This window comes from Lepidochelys olivacea (genome assembly GCF_965140295.1).
Source record: "Lepidochelys olivacea isolate rLepOli2 genome assembly, chromosome: 3".
NCBI classification, from domain to species: domain Eukaryota; kingdom Metazoa; phylum Chordata; order Testudines; family Cheloniidae; genus Lepidochelys; species Lepidochelys olivacea.
In genome coordinates this window covers 104,543,358-104,567,958 of record NC_140413.1, presented here as the reverse complement: position 1 = coordinate 104,567,958, position 24,601 = coordinate 104,543,358, and the positions used below count along the sequence as shown (strand labels likewise).

The following is a 24,601-nucleotide window of genomic DNA, read 5'->3' as shown; positions in this document are numbered from 1 at the left end:
AATCTAAGGTTACCCTGCACTTGGTAGAAACAATAGATGGGTCTTCACTGGCATCAGATCTAGCTACTCAGGAGACAGTACCCCTAGAAGTGGTGATTGGGGAGCACGGGGAAGTCCTACCATTTAACCTTATTTCCTTCCTGCATTCCACCCTAATTTTAGGAGCACCTTGGCTCATCCCTCATGATCCCCATATTCTATGGTCTCAATTTGCCATTGCCTTCCTTTCGAGCTTCTGTAGGGAGAATTGCTTCTCATTCAAGAACTCAGAAACCTAGAAACCAGGCCGGAGGGATCCACTCCAGTAACGCAGACATTCCCCTGCACAGTGGAAATCCTGTCAGACCTAGAGAAATAAATTCCATACAATAGCTGTCTTCCTGTGAAATACCAAGACTACCACAATGTCTTAAAAAAATGGAACACAGACTCGTCATCCCATCCCACCATGTTTATGATTACCCCACTGAACTTCAGCTTGGAGCCAAGGTTCTGTTCAGACATATACATTCTATGTCTGAAACAGAGCTAGCCGTGCTAAAGGAGTACCTCCAGGAAAGCCAATTGAAAGGTTTTAGCTGCCACTCTCTCTCCTGGATGTGCCCGAATACTCTTTGTGAAAAAGAAAGACTGCCCTCTGACACTCTGCATACACTACAGGGCACTGAACAAAATAACTATGCAATCGGGACCTCTTAACATTAATCCCTGAGCTCCTGAACCAAGTACATTTGGCTTGGGTGTCCACCAAACTTGACTTTATGGGAGCATATAATCTAGTTTGAATCAGTGTGAAGGATGAATGGAAGATGGCATTCAGAATGAGGTATGGACACCAAAAATATTTGGTAATGCTCTTTGGTCTCATGAGTGCTCCTGTCACTTTCCAGGACCTGATCATCAACATATTTCAAGATATCCAAGACCAGTCTGTGACAGCACATCTAGATGATATCTTAGTCTATTCCAATAGTCGAGCAAGCTACAACCATCGCGTCCATGAAGTTCTCACAGATTGTGCCAGCCTGGGTTATATGCAAAACTGGAAAAGTACGTATTTTACCAATCATCTGTTGAATTTTTGGGGTTCATCCTCTTATTAGAAGGTTTATTCCAAACTTCTGAAAGGTCATCCCCTATTAATGCCATCCTTTGTAAACCTGCAAGGTTTCATGGGTCACTGGAAGCCTGCTTGGCTTTTGAATGCCTGAAGATAGCTTTTATATCTACCCTGGTGCTGGTCCACTCTGATCCTGACCAAGCCTTTGTTTGTGATGCTGATGTATGCAAAAGATATATAAGGGGGTAGAACAGAATAAAGGGGGTTGCAATCATGAGAAATCCCCTAGCTACCACTTGAGCCGGAACAAGGACATGGCAATGCTACCTTGAGGGGACCAAACATAGATCCAAGTCTGAACCACGTCCCCCACAAGCTGCAGCCTTAACTGAAAACAGCGTAAGAAGTGCTCCTGTCTCCAGCACTCAGATACCCAACTCCCACTGGGGTCCAAACCCCAAATAAATCCATTTTACCCTGTATAAAGCTTATACAGGGTGAACTCATAAATTGTTCGCCCTTTATAACACTGATATAACTCCCTTTATAACTGTTTGCCCCCCCCCAGGTATTAATACATATTCTGGGTTAATTAATAAGTAAAAAGTGATTTTATTAAAACAAAATGACAGAACAAAATGAACAAAATTAATTACCAAGCAAAATAAAATAAAACATGCAAGTCTAAGCCTAATACGGTAAGAAAATGATTACAGATAAAATCTCACCCGCAGAGATGTTTTAATAAGTTTCTTTCACAGACTGGACACCTTCCTAGTCTGGGCACTATGCACATGTCTCCCAACTGTGGAAACTACTGCAAACTTTCTAGTTCCACATCTTCCACCTTCATGACCTCCCCTACCATTTTAAGACAGACCATGCCTCCCAGTTCTTATCCAGGTTCTATAAGGAGGTGTTTCACCTCCTAGATGTCCAGCCTCATGCATCAACTGCACATCACCCTTAGATGGTGTGATGTTGCACTCTATATGATTTTATGAAAATATGCTAATGAGTATGAATATAATGTAACTGGAATATGCTTCATGCAAAAGGTCTCTTGTAAGGTATCATTACAAAGCTTATAATCTACTGTGTGGTCATCCTATTTGTATAAATGTATCACTCTTGTATCTGAAACTAGAAATATGAAATATAACTCTGAGGTCCTATTCTAGTTATGCAACGTGTGAGCCATTAATGGTGGTTTGGAATCTTGATGGCTCCCATTAACAGGACAATTGTCTGTAGATGGCTCTGTTTTACTTGTAAGTTTTTCCGTGTATGTGTGTGCTGGCAAGTGGGTAATAGAGATCTCTGCATTGCATTGAACATGCAGAGTCTTTGTGTGTGTTCCCCATTACTTGTGCTCTTCCCTTCCTGACATGCCCATTTCTCTCCTGCACTGATTTCTGACGCAGGAAACAATCTTGCCCTTTATAAACAATACGCTGGTCCAACACTGTATTGGAAGACCCTGAGATTCCAAGCCGCCTACATTCTGAGCATGGCATGGAAACTAAAAGTGACAAACTGGTGGGCATGGGAACTCTAAAGAATGTTCTTTGTCAAGGGGTTTTACAGAGTACACATTCCACCATTGTGCCACTTAGCCCTTCTGTTTTCATTTTATGCCAATCAAAACAGGACCTCTTTTGTCTTTAGTAACATGAGGCTTGTGCCCAAACCTGTAGAGAGAAGATAAACATCTAACAGTTTCTCCAACAGATGTGTTTAATTGTGTCTAGACAAAGGAAACAAAAAAAAAAAGACAAAATGAACTGAAAATTCTGATACCTCTATTTGCATTTAAACACCCTCCTCTCCCCTAAGAGATTCTATTTACTGTACTGATCTATGCTAATTACTAATTTAAATAAGCATTCATCAAATGTTATATTAGATATTAGTCTGGCAGAATATGTCCAAAGATAACAACTTCTTTATTCTGACTATTTGGACCTGTACATCAGATAAGGCAAAAAATCTCCGGCTTTCCCCTTATGGTGATCTTTTAGAAGACTTTGAATGGGTGAAATGACTGAATGCCAAAATATGCATATATCTATATAAATATACATGCCAACCTTACCAGTTTGGGGGAGACCTATGAAAAAGTGTTTTGTGCTTTTCCCCAAATGTAACAGAAATGATAAAGGCTGAAATATTCACAATTAAAGAGTTACTACTGCACATGTCCCCGGTCTAAATTCCCATACAGATTGAAGCCTATTATCTGCATGTGGTCTGTACTAACAGATAATAGCATCATAGAAATGTAAGGCTGGAAGGGACCTTGAGATGTCATTGAGTCCAGCCCTAGGTGGTAAGGCAGGACAAAAAAAACCTAGAGCATCCCTGGCAGGTGTTTGTCCAACCCGTTCTTAAAACATCCAGTGATGGAGATTTCACAACCTCTCTTGAAAGCCCATTCCAGAATTTAACTATCCTTATAGTTAGAAAGTATTTCCTAATCTCTAACCTAAATCTCTTTTGGTGCAAATCAAATGTGGTTTGTTGTTTAAATACATAAAATCCCATTGTCACAATCCACTATAAGAGTTATAGGGGAAATCTGTCGTGTTTATATTGCATAGATCCTTAAGTATGAATTGACACTATAAACCTTATTGGTCTATCATATCAATGATCCATGGATTAGAGGTCTCATACAGCATGAGATGACAGAAAAGATAGAACTGTAATGCCCTTTCATGCAAATAATAATAATAATGGATTAAGCACCACTGAGATCACAATACTGTAGTTCCAAGGAAGTTATTTCAATGTAAATGCCATTATCATCCAATGCCAGTTTAAAAAAATATTTAAAATAAAATAGATTAAGCACTAAAATCTGCATTGAAATAATGACGAGGATTTGAATTTATCCCAGATACCAAAACATTCAAAATTTACGATTTCTTAGTATCCTTAACACAAATTATTGTATGAAGGCACTGAATGGGTTAGTGAACAAAGTGAGGTTTTCTTTCCATAAAATATATTCTTATCTCTATGTACCAAGATTTAAATGTGTAAAAAATGAGGATATGCTGTACTCTTATATGGTTAGGCTGACCATATTTCCCAACAGGGAAAACTGGACACTGCCTGGGACTAGCCCAAGGCGCCCCTACCTCCCCACACGGGCTGGACCAAACCCTCCCCCCCGGTGGGGCTGGCCCCAGCCGCTCACCCCCCCACCTACATGGGGCCAGCCCACACTCACCCCCCTGGGCCCATGCGGGGCCAGCCTGAGCTGCTCGGTCCATCCTCACACTGCCGGTGCAGGGATGACCTAGCCCATGCCACTCACCCAAGACCCCCCTCCCTCACATTCCTTTGTGCCCCACTAGGGGTTGCACCCCACTTTTTTTTCAAAACTGGGCATTTGTCCCATTTGCTCTTGCCAGCCAATCATCAGTTGGCAAGAGCAAACAGGACAAATGCCTAGTTTTGCCAAAAAAGGTCAGAACAGCCAGGACAGGGCTTAAAAAACAGACTGTCCCAGTCAAAACGGGACATATGGTCACCCTATATATGGGGCAATTCATCAGGATTAACATTAAATTACAAATATTAATGTTTTATATAACACCTTTCATCCCAAAGGATCCCAAAAAGACACACTGGGCCAAGTTCACTGCAAGTGTAGGCGGATATAGCTCCAGTGCCCAGCATCTCTGCACACAACCCTGGATACCATTTGGAGAAAATGTAGGTACTAGATTATATATTGCTACCCTGAGTGCAAATACTCCAGATGAATTGCAATATCATGAAACTAACAAGGCAGTGCTGCAACAGACACAGACCCTAATGTGTCAGAAGGGGGCAGGTACAGAAAACTAGCCTCCCACTGCCCGTTTGGGTTCCTTGAAAGCAGAGGAAGAAGTCCACAGTTCCAAACCTCAGTGTTATGGAACTGAAAGAGAGTTTCTAGTGTCTCTCTTCCTCCTTTCACATCACCTTTGTCAGGGAGAGACAGTCTATAAAATGCATAATTTACAGTGAAGAGCAAAATCTTAGTACAAGACTTTGAGACCCTTCTTGTCGAATGATGCTGTATTTTGAGATGTCAGGCCCACAGAAAACAGAGAGAAGAAGAGGAGGGTGTGTTGATGGATCACCCTAAAGCTGGCTTTATAACATTTGTGTGTATAGCTCATGCACAGAGTGCAGTATGCCCTTAGACCAACAATACTGCTTCAATAAAGAGATCAATGACTTTATAGCCTATGTATTCTTTGAAATTTACTGAAACATTCACTGTATCATGCACTGTAACAGTGATTCTGTGCTGAAAGAAGTCTTGTGGGAACTCCCTGCAGTGTCAAGAGGATAATTATTATTTAGTATGAAAGTAAACAAGAGTGTTTTGAGCTTTCATATTTATTCCTAGGGATCCTCATTATCTCCAAAACTGTTCACACATTGAATTGCATAATATCAGATAGAATTTTAGAATAACAACGATTATTTTATGTCTGAAAAATGGTCTATATCTGAATTACATTGTTGGGGCTGATTTTGTTTCAAATGTTCAGGTATTTTGGGTAACGGAAGACTTACTGGTATCAGTGAAGAAAGGGCAAGTGCCATGCTATAGCACAGCCTGTATGGTAGGGGTGTTCCTCTGCCATTAGTAATAAGGAAAAGGGGCTCCCAATACACTGATGCGATAGGAGGAATAATAATACTGGAATTTAGAAAACAGCATCTGAGTAGAGGAATGCAAAGGTGCTAATAGCAGCGACAGTGAGACTTTCCAGTCTAAAAGCTCGATCCTGCCGTCATTGAAGAAGGCCACGAGACTTACACAATCGTTTCTGAGGCGCAGGATCAGGCCTTAACGCTTGATACTAATTTCCTAGAGGTGTGTAACAAAAATAACTATTAAACAAAATCCTTAAATTTAATGGTGATCCAATGGTGCTTCCTGACTGGAAGTTATAAGTACATAGGGGATTCAGGATATGATTATTATCAACTGAACAACGTACACCCTCAACTTGTTACAGAAAAATGTGTTCTCCTTCTGGTAACCTTACATTTCACTTGGCTACCATAAGTCCCTCTAGTTTAACTACTGCCCTTAAAACTCCCAAGGCCAGATCCTCAGCTGGTGTATATTGGTTCCACCAAAATCAGTGAAGCTATGAAAGTTTATGCTAGGTGAGGATCTGGCCTGATTCATATGTCCAAAACAAACATGATTGTTTTAATATTTGACCATCCCCTTCCCCATTACCTCATTTAAGCCCAGTCCTCTTAGAATATTCCTTTGTTCTTTAAGGGAAGCATATTTTCTCTTACATGCAAAGTTTATTTAAACTGTCATTCCACCTAACCACAGATATTAAATACGGAGTGAGGAGGGTCAGAAGCAAAGATGGCTATATTTGTTAAGCAACTCTGTACGTGGAGCTCACTATAGCCAGCCAGAGTACAAGATTTGTATAACCTCCATAGTTAAGAAAAGTCCTGTGTTCTGATTGGCTGATGGCTATTAGCCAATCAGAGTACAGAGAGTTGCATGCTTTACATTGTATTGTATAAAGAACGTACTCAGTTACAAACCATATGTCAAGTATTAGTCAAAGAAATTTGGGGGATGAGATTTCTTGGATGGATCTTTTCAGATCCTTTATAATTTCCCTAAAAGATTTATTTTTTATTTTTGAGCTGTAAGTCTGAACTTTTAAGAACTGTTTTTAACCTATTACAGTTAGATATATAGCAGTGCTTATTCAAGAAAACCTCTTGTCAAATCCAGCAGTCCTTATTCAAGAAAACCTATTGACTCAAAACCTAATTAACTCAAAACAAGAAACAAACTTAAAACTAGCTTTTATAAGCTTTTTAAAAAAATTGAGTTACCTTTATTATTTTATAGTCTATTTTACATTAATCCATTTTATTTTGTGCACACTTCCAGATTCCAGCATTACCTATCCATTGTGTACAGTGACATATTTGGCATAAATAATTTCCTCTCCACTGTTTTTTCTCACACACTGTCAGGGTTCCTTCCCCACTCTGAACTCTAGGGTACAGATGTGGGGACCTGCATGAAACCCCCCCAAGCTTATTTTTACCAGCTTAGGTTAAAACTTCCCCAAGGTACAAACTATTTTACCTTTTGCCCTTGAACTTTATTGCTGCCACCACCAAGCGTCCAACAAATATATAACAGGGAAAGAGCCCGCTTGGAAACGTCTCTCCCCCCAAAATCCTCCCAAACCCTACACCCCCTTTCCTGGGGAAGGCTTGATAAAAATCCTCACCAGTTTGCATCGGTGAACACAGACCCAAACCCTTGGATCTTAAGAACAATGAAAAAGCAATCAGGTTCTTAAAAGAAGAATTTTAATTGAAGAAAAAGTAAAAGAATCACCTCTGTAAAATCAGGATGGTAAATACCTTACAGGGTAATCAGATTCAAAACATAGAGAATCCCTCTAGGCAAACCCTTAAGTTACAAAAAGACAGAAAAACAGGAATATACATTCCATTCAGCACAACTTATTTTATCAGCCATTTAAACAAAACAGAATCCAACGTATAGCGAGCTAGATTACTTACTAAGTTCTAAGACTCCATTCTTTTTCTGTTCCTGGCAAAAAATAACACACAGACAGAGCGAACCTTTGTTTCTCCCCCCCTCCAGCTTTGAAAGTATCTTGTCTCCTCATTGGTCATTTTGGTCAGGTGCCAGCGAGGTTATCCTAGCTTCTTAACCCTTTACAGGTGAAAGGGTTTTTCCTCTGGCCAGGAGGGATTTTAAAGGTGTTTACCCTTCCCTTTATATTTATGACACACACTATTTTGAAATCAATAATAGTATAATTTAATATATACTTGTGAGTAAGCTAATGGCTGTTTGTAAGCCTATGTGAAATGATTTGGGGGTTCTCAGTACATTTTCTCTGGACTGGTATTCACACTACACAGGTCCTGATCCAGTACATATTGAAGCCAGTGGAAAAACTACCACTGACCTGAAAGGGTTTGGGATCAGGCCTAAACCACTGTTGTCAACATTATCAGTTGCTTAAGCAAATAGACCAATGATTCAAAGAGACTGAAAAACAAACTAACCTTTTCACCCCTACATTTGGTCCTTCCAGTTCAGGGTAGAGATACCTGGGAATAGTGTGGGGGAAGTGTGTATTGCTCTTGCCATGCTGTGTCTCCTTGTGTACAGAGGAGATCAGTCTTTGGGGCTGGCAATGTGGCAACTTCCTGAGTGTTACGGGCCTCATCTAAAGCCACTGAAATACTCTCACTGATTTCTATTGGGGGTGAACGACAGGCTTCTCTCTGAGGATTTCAAGCTACATTTAACCCCTTTTCCTCTCCGTTCCAAAATCCTGAAAATCACCACTTCTCTAACCTCCAGCCCCTGAATCCCCCCATCTCTCCCTCCCCCAGTCTAATGATACTTATTTTCTGTCTCCCTGACTTTTCCACTCTTCTCCTTTTTTCCATCCCTGAAGTTCAGCCATCTTTCTTGGGCCTGCAAAATCCCCTTATCTGCCCCTTTTTTTCAGCCCATCATGTGCACTCCTTTTCCTCCCCCTGCTTCTCCCTACAACCTCTCCGCTGTGTAATCTCTGCTCTCTCCTCCTTGAGACCCCCCCCATCTGAAGTTGTCTGATACAGACGTTGTGAATCAGTAGTTTCTTTCCCCTACTGTTCTCTAGATGAATCATAGAATATCAGGGTTGGAAGGGACCTCAGGAGGTCATCTAGTCCAACCCCCTGCTCGAAGCAGGACCAATCCCCAACTAAATCATCCCAGCCAGGGCTTTGTCAAGCCTGACCTTAAAAACTTCTAAGGAAGGAGATTCCACCACCTCCCTAGGTAACTCATTCCAGTGTTTCACCACCCTCCTAGTGAAAAAGTTTTTCCTGATATCCAACCTAAACCGCCCCCACTGCAACTTGAGACCATTACTCCTGGTTCTGTCATCTGCTACCACTGAGAACAGTCTAGATCCATCCTCTTTGGAACCCCCTTTCAGGTAGTTGAAAGCAGCTATCAAATCCCCCCTCGTTCTTCTCTTCCGCAGACTAAACAATCCCAGTTCCCTCAGCCTCTCCTCATAAGTCATGTGTTCCAGTCCCCTAATCATTTTTGTTGCCCTCCGCTGGACTCTTTCCAATTTTTCCACATCCTTCTTGTAGTGTGGGGCCCAAAACTGGACATAGTACTCCAGATGAGGCCTCACCAATGTCAAATAGAGGGGAACGGTCACATCCCTCGATCTGCTGGCAATGCCCCTACTTATACACCCCAAAATGCCATTGGCCTTCTTGGCAACAAGGGCACACTGTTGACTCATATCCAGCTTCTCGTCCACTGTAACCCCTAGGTCCTTTTCCGCAGAACTGCTGCCAAGCCATTTGGTCCCTAGTCTGTAGCGGTGCATGGGATTCTTCCGTCCTAAGTGCAGGACTCTGCACTTGTCCTTGTTGAACCTCATCAGATTTCTTTTGGCCCAATCCTCTAATTTGTCTAGGTCCCTCTGTATCCTATCCCTACCCTCCAGCATATCTACCTCTCCTCCCAGTTTAGTGTCATCTGCAAACTTGCTGAGGGTGCAATCCACACCATCCTCCAGATCATTTATGAAGATATTGAACAAAACCGGCCTGAGGACTGACCCTTGGGACACTCCACTTGATACCGGCTGCCAACTAGACATGGAGCCATTGATCTATACCCATTGAGCCCGACAATCTAGCCAGCTTTCTATCCACCTTATAGTCCATTCATCCAGCCCATACTTCTTTAACTTGCTGGCAAGAATACTGTGGGAGACCATGTCAAAAGCTTTGCTCAAGTCAAGGAACAACACATCCACTGCTTTCCCCTCATCCACAGAGCCAGTTATCTCGTCATAGAAGGCAATTAGATTAGTCAGGCATGACTTGCCCTTGGTGAATCCATGCTGACTGTTCCTGATCACTTTCCTCTCCTCTAAATGCTTCAGAATTGATTCCTTGTGGACCTGCTCCATGATTTTTCCAAGGACTGAGGTGAAGCTGACTGGCCTGTAGTTCCCAGGATCCTCCTTCTTCCCTTTTTTATGATGTTGCATTCTCACAGAGCAGGGAGTCTGTGAGAACTGCAAGGTTGTGCTGGGAAGTGGCCTGGACAGCAGCTGTGAGATGACCTCTATCAAAGGAAGGATGGGCCAATGATTAGGGCACTAGCCTGAGACTCCAGAAGACAATTCAATCCCCTGCTCTGCCACAAATGTCTTGTATGACTTTGGGCAAGTCACTCAGGGCCAGATTTTTAAAGATATTTTGGCATCTAATGCCCACTGGAGTTTAAATACCTTTAAAAGTCTGACCCGGTAGGATTCACAGGTGGGATTTACACTGAGCATTGCAGCGCCTAATTTTTAAGTGCCCTGCCACCAAGTGGCATTCACAACCCTGAGTTAGGTGCCTAGGCTCCCTATACAATGCACTGGCAGAATCTGGCACCTAAAAAGGGATTCATTGCAGCCAGTACACTGAGCAGGTAGTTGCCTAAGCTCGCTCGTAGGAAATGCTGAGGAGAGGGGTGAAGTCAAAGCCCTGCCCCTCAAAGGGAGTTAAGTACCTAGCTCTGCTTGGGATTCACAGCTGTTAAGTCTCACCTGGAGTTAGGAACCTAAGCCAGGTCAGTCCTTTTTCAAGAGAAACCAAGAAAAAGGAGGCCCTCTTATGCTCTATAGCCCAGTGGTCAGAGCACTCATGCAGGATGTGAGAGACCCAATTTCAAACCTTTATGCTGCCTGATCTGGAGAAAGGATTTAAACCCATGTCTCCAGGGGTGAGTATCTTAACCACTGGGCTTGGGGGTGTTCTAGGGTGAGGCTTTTTACTGGTCAATGGAGCAAGGTCTTAAACTTGGGTCTCTCACCCAAGGGTGAGTGCCCTTACTGCTGGGCTATAGAATAAATCTTTCTCTAACCCAATGACCATGTAAGTATTTTATACAATGTGGAACGCTTCAAAAGGAGAGATAGCCACCCCAGGATACCCTGTAGCCCACGTGGAAGGTGAGAGACCAGGGTTCAAACGCCTGCTCTACATGAGGCATAGTGGGGATTTGAACTTAGGTCTTAAACATCCTGGGTGAGTGTGCTAACCACTAGCTAAAGCAGGGGAAAAGTAGGTACGACCCCAACCTCCTCATCCATAGAATCATAGACTTTAAGGTCAGAAGGGACCATTATGATCGTCTAGTCTGACCTCCTGCACAATGCAGGCCACAGAATCTCACTCACCCACTCCTGTAACAAACTTCTAACCTACGTCTGAGCTACTGAAGTCCTCAAATCGTGGTTTAAAGACTTTGAGGTGCAGAGAATCCAGATGTGGTTTGCCCAGGCACTGATGCAGTAGATGTGCTCTAAAGTGGGATTTGGGCACAACTACTGGTTCAGGCCTCACAGTTAAGATAGGCAGGGGAACATCTATTTTGTGAATCCTGCTGGGGCTTAAGTGTGAGTAAGGCATCAAGCTGCTCAGTGGTGTCAGGATTGGGGTGGCTGTGCACATGCCCACTGGCAGAAATTTTGGAGCCTAGGGGACTTTAAGAGTGGAAACTTAGATGCCTACAGGGTTAGATGGCAGCTGACAGGGTGGTTTGAGTTCTCCTTGTGAATTCCACCTGCTGTGCCTCAGTTCCCTATCTGTAAGATGGGGACAACAGCACTTCCCTACTTCACAGGGGTGTTGTGAGGATAAGTGCTTAAAAATTACGGGGCCCAGTTACTACAGTAATGGGGGCCATATAAGTACCTTAGACATAGAGAAATGTTGACAAGATATACCGGCAAGAGTCCTCAGAGCTTACAGGCAACTAAACAGGATTTATGACACAATGTGGAAAATCTGTACTGTTCTGATAAAATTGGAACTGTTATCAAGTGAACAAGAGAGCTCCACCATGAAAAATGTGGTATATGGTGATTTGGAGATCCATGCAGACTTAATTGTCAAAATACTGCAAGACTGTATATTAAGTGCAGGGGTTTAGGACTATTGGCCTCTCATACCCTTTACACAGATAGAAAGATACTGTGCTCCATTCACACCAGCGACTGCCATCAAGGGGAATTGCACATACATACTTATGGCTTTTAGTTCAAATATGAATACTGATGGGGGAAATTTAACCCTCACTATAGAGAGTGTGCTGCTATTTTCAATTATGGTATCAGTGGCTAATTCCTTTTGCACATGTCTGACACTAAAAGGACTGAAATACCTAAGCAGATTTTGAAAAAGGTCAGAAAGGAAAGCACTATGCAGAAGTCTGCATCTTTTAAAACAGCAAAACTTGCCTTTTGAAGATTTTTTTTGTATTTTATCTTTAGTTGGGCCTTTGCTATGAATTGGCTTTAACTTTCTTATTGTTGTAAGGAGGACTGGGAAAAGGCGTGCATGTCCTGGAAAGGGCATAAATAAAGTTTGTGAATCACTCAGATACTACGGTAATAAGGGTCATATAAATACCAAAGATAGGTAGATATGACATTTTCAAGAACAATATCTATTTTTCCACTTTAATTCAATTGAATTTTCTTTTAACACACCTGTTCAAAAAGAAATACTCTTGGGCCTGCTGGGTTGTGTTGCGTATGCAGATATGTAACTCTGAGAGGTTGCTGGAACACAGTGTATCTGCAGGGGTATGGAAATTCTACTCTAGTCTATTATCTGTTTTTCAAGTGCTGACACTGACATTTTTGCTAAAAGGTGATAATATACCAGCAAGATATTGTTTGTTTATCAGTATGTTTTGCTTTGTTTTTTTAAGTGACTCCTCAGTGTACAAATAAATTTCAACCTGCTTGTTTCACACTGAAATATTTCTTCAGCTTTAGAAGGAGGGAGCAATTTGCTCCTGTTCCTGTTATCCAGGAAATAGCCAGGGACTTCCACCATAATGTATACAGGGCTAAATTATTCCATCCACTATATATCTATTTAACCCTGTTGATATTAGTGGGTTAACAGGGGCATAACTGAGGGCACATTTTTCTAATGTAAGTTGCTTGTGTTGACAGTTGCTGCTGCCAGGACCTGTGTCCTATTACTGAAGCACTGGGAAGACTTTATTAGGAGATTCTGCCTTCTGCTTGTTTACTGTCTGTCACTTACAGGTTGGGGAAGGTCAGCTAGAGATTTTTCCAGAAGAGATGTGAATTCCTCTTGCTAAAATAGTGTGGTGCTGGAGTTAAAGTTAATAAGAGTCAAACACAAGCCTAATGGCTAGTACATGAAAAGTGCTTATGTGGTTTCCCCCCACTGTTATAAATTCAGCCCAAGCTGGAATAATGAGTTTTTCCTCATTTTCTATAGACTTGGTCCTTGCAGACATAACCTGAGGAATACTTACTTGTAATAACAGCAGTTTCCTCACAAAAAGCCACTTAGAATTCATCCAAGAAAAGAACTAGGGTGACCAGATGTCCTGATTTTATAGGGACAGTCCTGATTTTTGGGTCTTTTTCTTATATAGGCTCCTATTACCCCCCACCCCCTTCACGATTTTTCACATTTGCTGTCTGGTCACTCTAAAAAGAGCAGCGCAAAAAGAAAGAAAACTTGCCCTAGCAAACTACTAAACATAAAATCGTTGCTTTAGGGCCACACACTCCCTCCCTTCATTCCACCAGAGAGGGGTGCCTGGCTCCTCAAAAGAAGGGTGTTGTTTCAGAGGTATGCGTCTCCTATTTATTACCTGTGGATATCCGTGTTAAAAAAACATCAGTATTTGGCCCTATATGAAATGAGTTTCATGGATTCAGCTATGTCCTTAGTGGCTCTTTGCCCACAGCAGAAAAGCCACCACACGTTTGAACACAGTTGGCAGTTTCAGCCCATTATTGAAATAGAAAGTGTTTCGCAAGCCAAGACTGGGGTATTGGCAGAGCTGCATATGATAGGCTTTTACTTACATAAGCATCACACACTCACACATAGATTTTTTCCCCTTTAAAATTTATGAATTATTGAGATGTTTGACTCCTTTGTGTCCCTGTAAATAATTTTTCCACCCCTAAAGGAAAAACAAACATTAAAAATAGCTAAGCAAATATGTCCACTTTGCTTTGAAGTGGAGTGGAAAGTAGAAAGATGTAGCTAATCTAATACTTCTACACTGGTCAAAGGTTGCAGGGTTGCAGAGCATCCTGAAGGCCTTATTGGTATTTTTCTTTAAAGCCGTAGGGACCTGATCCTGTATTCCTTGTGTACCCAAAATTCTCACTGAATTCAATGGGAATGCATAAGGAATGTGGGATAAGGCCTTGAATAGCAAACCATATAGTCCATTTAGACTCTGATCTTGCAAAGGCTTACACATGAGCTTAACTTTATGCCCCATGAGCAGTCCAACTATGTCCAGTGGGCATAAGTCTTTGCAATATTTGGCCTTATTGTGTTTAAAAACAACAAACAAACAAACCCCTCCATGGCTACCTAGGACTTCATGGTTGCCACGGTGCTGCACACCATGATTACCCAGGACTTCACAGAGTTAGGTAATCAGGTAGGACCCGTATCCATCAACTCCAAAAGCACAGAACTCTACCTTGTTAGTAATATTGGGCCTATGACACAGATAAGCAGTATTGATTGCATCTACCAGACAACACTAGTGTGAACTTGCTCTCTTTCTTTCTCTCTTGTGCACATGCGCACACAATACTTTCTCTTTATCCAGTTCTTAGGAGTATGTTCAGAACTAATTTAAAAAATATATCCCACACTTTCCCCCCATTTTTATACAATAACTGAATGGAGATGGCATTTTTACTGGTACTGTACTTTGTACCAGGAGACACAGTCTGATGGTGTCAATTAGGTCACAGGGAAGGTAGCTGCCCTTCAGTTGTATGGGAAAGCAGGAGACTTCCAAAATATTTCTATATTTTTAAAAAGATATCACAAATATGTTCATGAAAACACTTGTGTAACAAATAGACTTAACTCCAAACTCTTCCAGTTTCCTCTTCCTAAATGCTTTCAAACTGTAGCTGCATTCCTTGTGGACTAACCTACTGTATATTATCCTACTACCAAAAATGGAAGTGTATTATTCATTCTTCTTTTTTAAAATGTAAGGCTCTAAAAAATCCCTGATCATGATTTATGCTTCCATATGAGTAACTAGAGGTAATGATTAGAATAGCTTTCATGCTGTATTGAAGTTTTCCTTTAAAAACTGCTTTGTGTGCATGCTCTTCGTTTGTTCCCCATATTGTTAAAGGGAGAGGAGGGTAAGGCTCACTTTATTTCAGCCCTGGCACGATAGTCATAAGAACTTAGAGCTCAATCCTGCAGTCCTTACTCAAGGAAATGACCCATTTATTTCATATTTTCTCTGAGCAAAGGCTGTTTTTAGGTCTTTTTTCCTCTTATATAAATATTTTATGATTTTTCTTTGTACCCTGTAATAATAATAAGGCTGTTAATTTATTTTTCAGAAATAGCATTGCAAATCAAACAAGCTAATATAACAAACAACTACAGAACACATTGATACATAGCAGTATATTTCTGTTTTGTTTCCAGAGAATATACAATTTTGCAATTTAAACATTTTACAAATAATGGGAAAGATCCTCATAATTTCAATGGATCAAGTCATGCTGATTGACATCAGCTAAACATCTGGTTCCATATTTAGGGACTTATGTATGCATGATATAATTTTTAAATGTACTACTGCATTTTATAAAAAGTTTTCTAAACATATAGAAGTGCCACTTTATACTGCAGGTACCAGGCTTGCAAAAATTCACATTTTAAATCAATGCTGTTAAAAAGCAAATTTGATTTTAGGTTCAGACCTTGTACAACAGGTTTCATTTTTTCAGGAGGAATTCTGAATCTGTGTATATCACAGTTCATAACTGAAATGCAGTTATGTTCTAGTCAAATAGGCATTATTTTGAGAAAGTTTTATGCTCTGTGTTATGCAGGAGAGCAGACTAGATGATCACAGTGGTCCCTTCTGGCCTTATAATTCATGAATCTATGAATCTACACAGCCATAATTTCAGTTGTGTTGATAGGCACCTCTAGAATTATACTCTTTTTTAGTAAGTAAAAAGCTCACAATTGAGAATATACAGGCTACATGTAAAGGAAATTATTTCCTCCTGTCTATATTGTGGAACATTTGCTGCAATACTGGAATGGCTGTGATAGTAGTGAAAGTTCTGGGAAGGTTTAGAATCAACTAAACCTACTTTAGATTTTTTTAAAAGGAAAAACTAAGGGAAACTCTTGGAATAACATTTTCCTCCCCTCCAACGAACTCTTCAAGTTTTCTTGGAATATGAACACATCATAATTATGGGACAGATTTTAGTACTCTTACAATGCCTAAGTCAATGGGACTACTAGAGGAGAAAGGTTTTCTACTTATCATAAGGGTATCAGAATCTGACCCTATAATATTAATAATGTTTGAATGCCAATGCCATGCATCAAAATTGTAACATGAACTGTGTATTCTATACACTTCTGGCAGATTTGGAAATCCTGAGCATGCTTATATAAGCAAGGGCTTTTCAATCAATATTAAAATGAGCTTAATTATCTCTCTTCTGATATGTGGTTTATTAAATTGAAGATCCAGTTTCTGCTCTCAGTTAAACCAGTATAAATCCAGAATAATTCCATTGACTTCAAAGGAGTTACTCTGGATTTATGGCAGTATAACAAAGCACAATTTAACCCAAAGTGTGTTGAGATTTTTCACACAAGTACTCTTGCCTGCTTAGTTACAAAACAGTCAAAAATGTCCCTCCAGTAAAACAGGAATTTGAAAGGATCTGCAAATAATTATCAGAACCAGTTGTCAGAAATCACTTAGTCAACAATACAATATAAATGAAACAGAAGAATCATTTTAATTAGGTCGTTTACACATGTATTTGGTATATAAGAACATCTCGTTGTAATTCATACTAGTTTCACCCCAGCTAATTATACTTTATAGGCTGAATTCAGCCTAATTTAGAAGAGAAGCACCAGATGAAACAGCATATACTTCCGTACACCAAAGCTCATATCAGAAGAGGAAAGACTCTTACCTAGCATGCAAACACATTTGGCATTCTGATCAGGACTATCAAATGAGATTTCTCCACACCTCTGAAAGAGAAAGAGGGACATATTTAATGTGAGACCCTGTGACAGCGTTCCTAAAATTTGTATATCTGTGTTCTCTGTTGCCTTTATTTCCCTCAGCACTGGTAAGATACAGAGATGCATAATCCAAGGGCAGATGGCATGGTCAGAAGACTTTCTGGTAGCCCAAATTTTAGGATGAGAAAACAACAATTTGCTTATATTGAGTAAGGATGGGTAATTCATACACCTCATTCTTTTGCTGTGAGCACAGTATTAACTGCATATTTGCAGGGAAGACCAAGAGTGGAACTGGGTAGAAAATACCTTAGTTAGTTCAAGGTATTTTAATTTCAAGTCATGGTATGAAATGTAGATGGGAAACGTGGTGAACTGGCACTCATGGAGCTCTTAACTGGAGTCTCATCCTAAAAGGCACTAAGCATAAGATTTTGCAGGTCCACTCCCACCCACCAACACTGTCACAAAGCCAGAAGGATATGGGTATGGGATGGTGCAAAAAAAAAAAAAAAAAAAAACCAGTGTAAAAAATCAGTGCCTTCCCTGCTGTGCACAAAGACGTAACTGAGAAAGTGACTTAGCACCTCATTTCTTGGTAAGGCATGAGTCAGGTGAGGAAACTTCAACTGCCTTGGATAAATATTGATACTTTTCTGCATCTCCAATTTTAACCCATTGTATAGTGTACTTAAAATTGATTAAGGGACAGGAGAACTCTAGCTATAAAAGGTTTCAGAGTAACAGCCGTGTTAGTCTGTATTTGCAAAAAGAAAAGGAGTACTTGTGGCACCTTAGAGACTAACCAATTTATTTGAGCATAAGCTTTCGTGAGCTACAGCTCACTTCCGATGAAGTGAGCTGTAGTTCACAAAAGCTTATGCTCAAATAAATTGGTTAGTCTCTAAGGTGCCACAAATACTCCTTTTCTTCTAGCTATAAAAGAATTTTTCAGACCGTGTCAAAGCCTCTTCAAAAAGAATACACTGGGGGATAGAATATAAGATGGATAATTTTAAACAAGAGATAGAAACAGTTTCTAAAGAGACCACAGGCTCTGTACCTGCTAGTAAAAAATACAGGACTTCTTTAGTTGTGTTGAACATAAGCTCCAAACAAAGGAACATCTCTAATAAATAGTTTGTTATCATACATTCATTTGTTTATATTCTGAGAAACCAAGAATACTTTTCTATCTCTAAGACTAACATCTATGGGTAAAGAATATGTTTGTAAAACACAATTAAATTATAGCACTATGTATGTGAGTTTTATTATTAATGAATAATCTACATAGATACATAGTTTTCATGGCACATGTTGCATGTAATATGGTTTATATTTTTAAGAATATTTCACTCACTCTCTTATCTAGGAGGAAATTGGTTTTCATATTCATGAGAGCATAATTTATAGAAGTTTATGTGAAAAAAGACAAATTTTTGTCCTATGACTACAGGGCTGTTAATGGGCCACTTTACATTGAATGGTCCATTAGGATATGTGCTAACTACTTATGCCTACACTATAAATTTATATCAACATAACTACGTTGCTCAGGGGGTGTGAAAAATCCACACCCTGAGCAACGCAGTTATACCGACCTAACCTCCTGGTTTACAAGCAGGAGGGCTTCTCCCGTTGACAAAGCTACTGCTTCTCATGGAGGTGGATTAACTATGTCAAAGCACTATAGCAGTTCAGCTGTAGTGTTTTAAGTTTCAGAGTAACAGCCGTGTTAGTCTGTATTCGCAAAAAGAAAAGGAGTACTTGTGGCACCTTAGAGACTAACCAATTTATTTGAGCATAAGTGAGCTGTAGCTCACGAAAGCTTATGCTCAAATAAATTGGTTAGTCTCTAAAGTGCCACAAGTACTCCTAGTGTTTTAAGTATAGATCTGTCCTGAATACCTTTCCCAGAGGTGAAGAAGAGCTCTGTGTAGCTCAAAAGCTTGGATCTCTCTCATCAGCAGAAGTGGTCCAATAATAGATATTACCTCACCCACCTTATCTCTCTAAATTTTCAAGTAGTGATTTAAAGCAAAGTACATTTTCTTACATATTTTTATATAAATAAGGATAGTTTACGTCCTCCCTTAACCTAATAGTTATATATTATCTATAATATGCCTTACAAAGTTTATAACAATTTATCAATCATAGAATCATAGAATATCAGGGTTGGAAGGTTTCAGAGTAACAGCCGTGTTAGTCTGTATTCGCAAAAAGAAAAGGAGTACTTGTGGCACCTTAGAGACTAACCAATTTATTTGAGCATAAGCTTTCGTCCTCATAACAACTCTTGTTAAAAATGTGAGGATTGTTAGCCCTATTTTTCATATCAGAAAACCAAATCATAAGATTTATGCAATTTATATAAGGCCATAGAGGAAAACAGTATCAGAATCAGGAATGCCTGGTCTTGTTCAGAGACAATTGCAATATGCTCTCTGGTCCTTTGCATAGATAACCTTGTCATTTTAAATTCAAACTGGTAAAAGTTTATAGTGCTGCGAATACACTGGTGCATCTTATGAGTTTGATTCAAATCAATGGAAAGACTCCCATCAATGTCAATGGTGATTGGATTGGGCCCTTATAAATAAATAGGTGTAATTTTAAGTCACTCAACTCCAAGTCTGTGGCGATAGTTGTAACTATGAGCAAAATTAAGAATTAAACCATAAGCCGGTGTCAAATACTATAGAAACAATAGTGCACATTGTAACCCCATTCACCATATTTTGTTATTCTGAATATTTTATACTCTGTAGTGCCAATGCTCCTGGGAGCAGAGCACATCTTATATAGTAAAGCAAAAGTCCACATTACTGAGCAGTTTTGGCTAGCCCCTCAAAGTATCTCTTCTCCTTCTGCTTTCTTTCCAGTTTAATTTCCTTTAACCTTTTCAGTACCTGTACCATTTTCTCTTGTGTAAAGTGAAGTGATTAGTACCTTCCCTTTCAAGTACATTTTATTGTTTCATAGTCAGTGACAGTTATAGCAAGAATCCAAAACATCAGGTAAAAAGTAAACAAGGCTGAAGATGATACAGAACAACAGCATCCTAATTAGACTAAACATTTGGGACCTGCCATTTTTACACTCTCCTTCACTTCCCCCACACCAAATAAATAAATAAATAAACAAACAAGCAAACAAAAGCCCCACTCCCATACACAACCACTTCATATATCAGTGCATCTAAAAAGAGCAACCTGATACCCTATATTAACCCTCCCTAGCATCCAGCCCTGTTCTCCCGAAAGATTTCAAAAGACAGCACCAGTATTTCAAAGTAAATTATAAGAAAGCTCCCCCACCAGTTCATCCACAGCAGACTCAGAAATTTTCTTTCTGTTCTTTATGGGAAAAAATAATCTTCCAATTCCTTCTTTTCGCTGTAAGATCAGAACGTTTATTCATATGCAGGCAGTGGCATTGGAACAATTTTTATAGTAGGGGTACTGAAAGCCATTGAACAAAACTGTAAACCAGGTATATGATGGAAACCACTTCAAGCCGGGGGGTGCTACCGGACCCCCAGCATCCCTAGTTCCAGCATCACTCTATGCAGCAATTTAACAAAGTGCAGCAGAGCTAAATGGAACTGTAATGGGGTGCACTCACCTCTTGCGAGTGTCCCCTGCCTCAGAGCTTGTGCCTGCTCGCTCTCTCTCTCTCTCTCGGTTTGTGATGGGTCTTTGGTGACTCAGCCCTCCAGCCAAGTCACACACAGTCTGTCTGTGTGATAAAGCAAAGCAAACCCCTTCTGGGGTATAAATCCAACAGGGGGCCTATTTCAGCACCCTCTGTAAGATCCTTCAATCTGCAGCCCTATCCTGGGGCTCACTCTTCAATCAGTTCAGCATGTCCTATCACAGTACCCCAGTCCAAGCGCTCTCTCAGCCCCTTCTAGGTTCCCTCGAATTAGCCCTGCTCTTTAAGCAGTCCCAGGCCTGATGTGGGGCCACACACCCCAAGGCTCCCTCCCTGGAGATTTCATGTTTCTGGGCCTTTCTGGCCCCAGTTCTTCAGCTGGGCCACTAAAAAAGTTCAGGCCACTTTCCCAGTGGCTGGTGGGGAGGAGGGACCTGGGCTCGCCCTCTACTTCAGATCCCATCCCAGGGACCCTATAAATAGCAGCCAACCACCACATCCCTTTAAATACATTACATTGCTGCTACGATTCCCTGGGCCACTTCCCCATGGTTCCAGCACATTCTTTACCCTTACCTTAGGGCCTTGTACTGGTGGAATCCCAGCAGCCATCCCAGAGCACTATCCACTCTCCTCCAGCTCTAGCAAGGAACTGATCTCACTGTGGCCTAATTGGCTGCTTCCCATACAGCCGCTCTGGGTAGCTTGGGGGTACATCTACAGTACGAAATTATTTCAAAATTATTCGATTTGAATTTTCGGAAGCAATTTTATACATTCGGTCTTGTGTGTCCCCACTAAAGTGCATGATTTCGGCGGAGTGCGTCCACAGTACCGAGACATCCAATGTCGGAGCAGTGCACTGTGGGTAGCTATCCCACAGTTCCCACAGTCCCCACCGCCCATTGGAATTCTGGGTTAAGCTCCCAGTGCATGATGAGGCAAAAACATTCTCGTGAGTGTTTCTGGCTGTGTGTCGTCAGTCGCTCCTCCCACCGTGAAAACTACGGCAGACAATTCTTTCACGCCTTTTTGGCATGCAGATGCCATACTGCTTTCAGGAGACGGTGCAGTACAGTGCACCACTTCTCTCCTGGTACTATGAATCCACCTCGCATTTCCTCTCGTCTTTCTATGTAATCTCTATAAGTGTCTACTCTTTCTCTTCCTCATCAACCGCTTCCGCTGCCAACTCTGCTCGGCCATCGTGAACCGAGCAACACAGCTTCTGCCACCAACGCTGCTTTCCCGCTCTTGCCACACTCCTGAGCTTCTCCATGTTGCCTGTCCTGGGCTTCTGCCTCCATGAAAGCTACAGAAGACAACCATTTCCCGCCTTTTTTTGGCTATCGTGAACTGAACAGCTGCCGCTCTGCTCTCCTACATTTCATGCCCTTTTTCCAGGATTACCCATGCAGGTGCCATAGCGTGGCAAGCATGGAGCCCGCTCAGATCTCCGCTGCAGTTTTGACCACTGTAAAATACTTCACGCATTATCCAGCAGTATGAGCAGTACCTGCAAAACCGGGCGAGGAAGTGATGACAACGCGATTACGATAGTAATGAGGAGATGGACACAGACATTCCTAGAAGCATGGCATGTAGCGATTGGGAGATAATGGTGGCGCTGGGCCAGGTTCATGCCGTGGAACGCCGATTCTGGGCCTGGGAAACAAGCACAGACTAGTGGGACCGCACAGTGTTGCAGGTATGGGATGATTCCCAGTGGCTGCGTAACTTTCGTATGCGTAGGACCACTTTCATGGAACTTTGTGACTTGCTGTCCCCTGCCCTGAAGTGCAAAGACACCAAAATGAGAGCAGCCCTCACAGTTGAGAAGCAAGTGGCCATAGCCCTGTAGAAGCTTGCAACACCCGACAGCTACCGGTCAGTCGGGAATCAGTTTGGAGTGGGCAAATCTACTGTGGGAGCTGCTGTGCTGCAAGTAGCCAACGCAATCATTGACCAGCTGCTACCAAGGGTAGTGACTTTGGGAAATGTGCAGACCATTGTGGATGGCTTTAATGCACTCAGGTTCCCTAACTGCAGCGGGGTGATAGATGGAACGCATATCCCTATCTTGGCCCCGAATCACCGGGGCGGACAGTATGTAAACCACAAGGGGTACTTTTCCATGGTGCTGCAAGCTCTGGTGGATAACAAGGGTCGTTTCACCGACATCAACGTGGGATGGCTGGGAAAGATACATGACGCTCGCATCTTCAGGAACTCTGGTCTGTTTGAACAGCTGCAGGAAGGGACTTACTTCCCAGACCAGAAAATTACTGTTGGGGATGTTGAAATGCCTATAGTTTTCCTCGGGAACCCAGCCTACCCCTTAATGCCATGGCTCATGAAGCCGTACACAGGCACCCTAGCAGTTCAACTATAGGCTGAGCAAGTGCAGAATGGTGGTAGAATGTGCTTTTGGACTTTTGAAAGCTCGCTGGCATATTTTAATGACTCAGTTAGATCTCAGCACAACCAATATTCCAATTGTAATTGCTGCTTCTTGTGTGCGCCACAATATCTGTGAGATTAAGGGGGAGACGTTTGTGGTGGGGTGGGAGGTTGAGGCAACTCGCCTGGTGGCCAATTTCACACAGCCAGACAACAGGGCTATTAGAAGAGCCCAGCAGGGTGTGCTGTGCATCAGAGAAGCTTTGAAAGCCAGTTTCATGACTGGCCAGGGTACGGTGTGACAGTTGTGTTTGTTTCTCTTGAAGTTACCTGCCCCCTACATATATGAAAGGAAATAAAGTCACAACTGTTTAAAAACCATTCTTTATTATTTGTTGCACAATACATTGAGAGAAATCAGAAGGTAGACCGGAGGGGTAGGGGGGTGGAGGGGGTGGAGGAGGAAGAAAGGACAAGTCCAGAAACCAAATAAAAATTTCAGATATACCAGCTTTCTGCTGCTTGTGCAATCCTCTGGGGTTGAGTGTGTGGGTCCCTGTAGCCTCCCCTGCCGTGTTCTTGGGCTTCTGGGTGAGGAGGCTATGGAACTTGGGGAGGAGGGAGGGCAGTTATACAGGGGCTGCAGTGGCAGTCTGTGGTCTTGCTGCCTTTCCCGCATTAGATCCACCATACAGTGGAGCATGTCAGTTTGCTCCCCCATGAGCTTGACCATAGCATCCTGCCTGCTCTCATCACGTGCGTCCCTCCTCTCTTCGTGTTCATTTAACGCTTTATGGGACTCCGCAATTGTTTGCCTCCACGTATTCAGCTGTTCCCTATTAGTGTGGGAGGACTGCATAAGTTCGGCGAACATGTTGTCCTGAGTTCGATTTTTCCACCTTCTTATCTGGACCAGCCTCTGGGACGAAGTAGACAGGGGCAGCGTTGAAACATTTGCACCTGCGGGAGGAGAAAAAGGGAGGGTAGTATTTTAAAAGATACATTTTAGAGAACAAAGGGGACACACTTTCTCAGTGAAACAGGCAATTCATAGTACACAGCACATGTTCTTTCTGTACAAGGTCGCATTTTGCCTCTTATTCTGAAGTGCCTGCCACTTTGGTGTGAGTAAGCCATCACATGCGGCCGGGCAACAGAATTCAGCTTGCCGGCAGCCATGGTAAGCCCTAGGGGCACGCGGGGTTCTGCTTCTTCCGCATTCATTTCAATGCTTTCAAACTGCCAGGCCCCCTTTCCCATAGCAAGCAATGCCTGGTGGGTTTGCCATAGAAAAGGAGGGCC

The 24,601-nt window shown here is 41.8% G+C and overlaps 1 protein-coding gene across 2 annotated transcripts in view; it reads right to left on the bottom strand.

Moving 5' to 3' along the window:
* PDE7B (phosphodiesterase 7B) overlaps positions 1 to 24,601 on the bottom strand; it is a 275,590-nt gene that overhangs the window by 173,873 nt on the left and 77,116 nt on the right. For both annotated transcript variants that reach the window (XM_084622855.1, XM_084622856.1), the window contains exon 2: positions 17,185 to 17,245. In XM_084622855.1, coding sequence (XP_084478981.1) covers positions 17,185 to 17,245 — 61 coding nt within the window. The remainder of the gene's footprint in view (positions 1 to 17,184; positions 17,246 to 24,601) is intronic.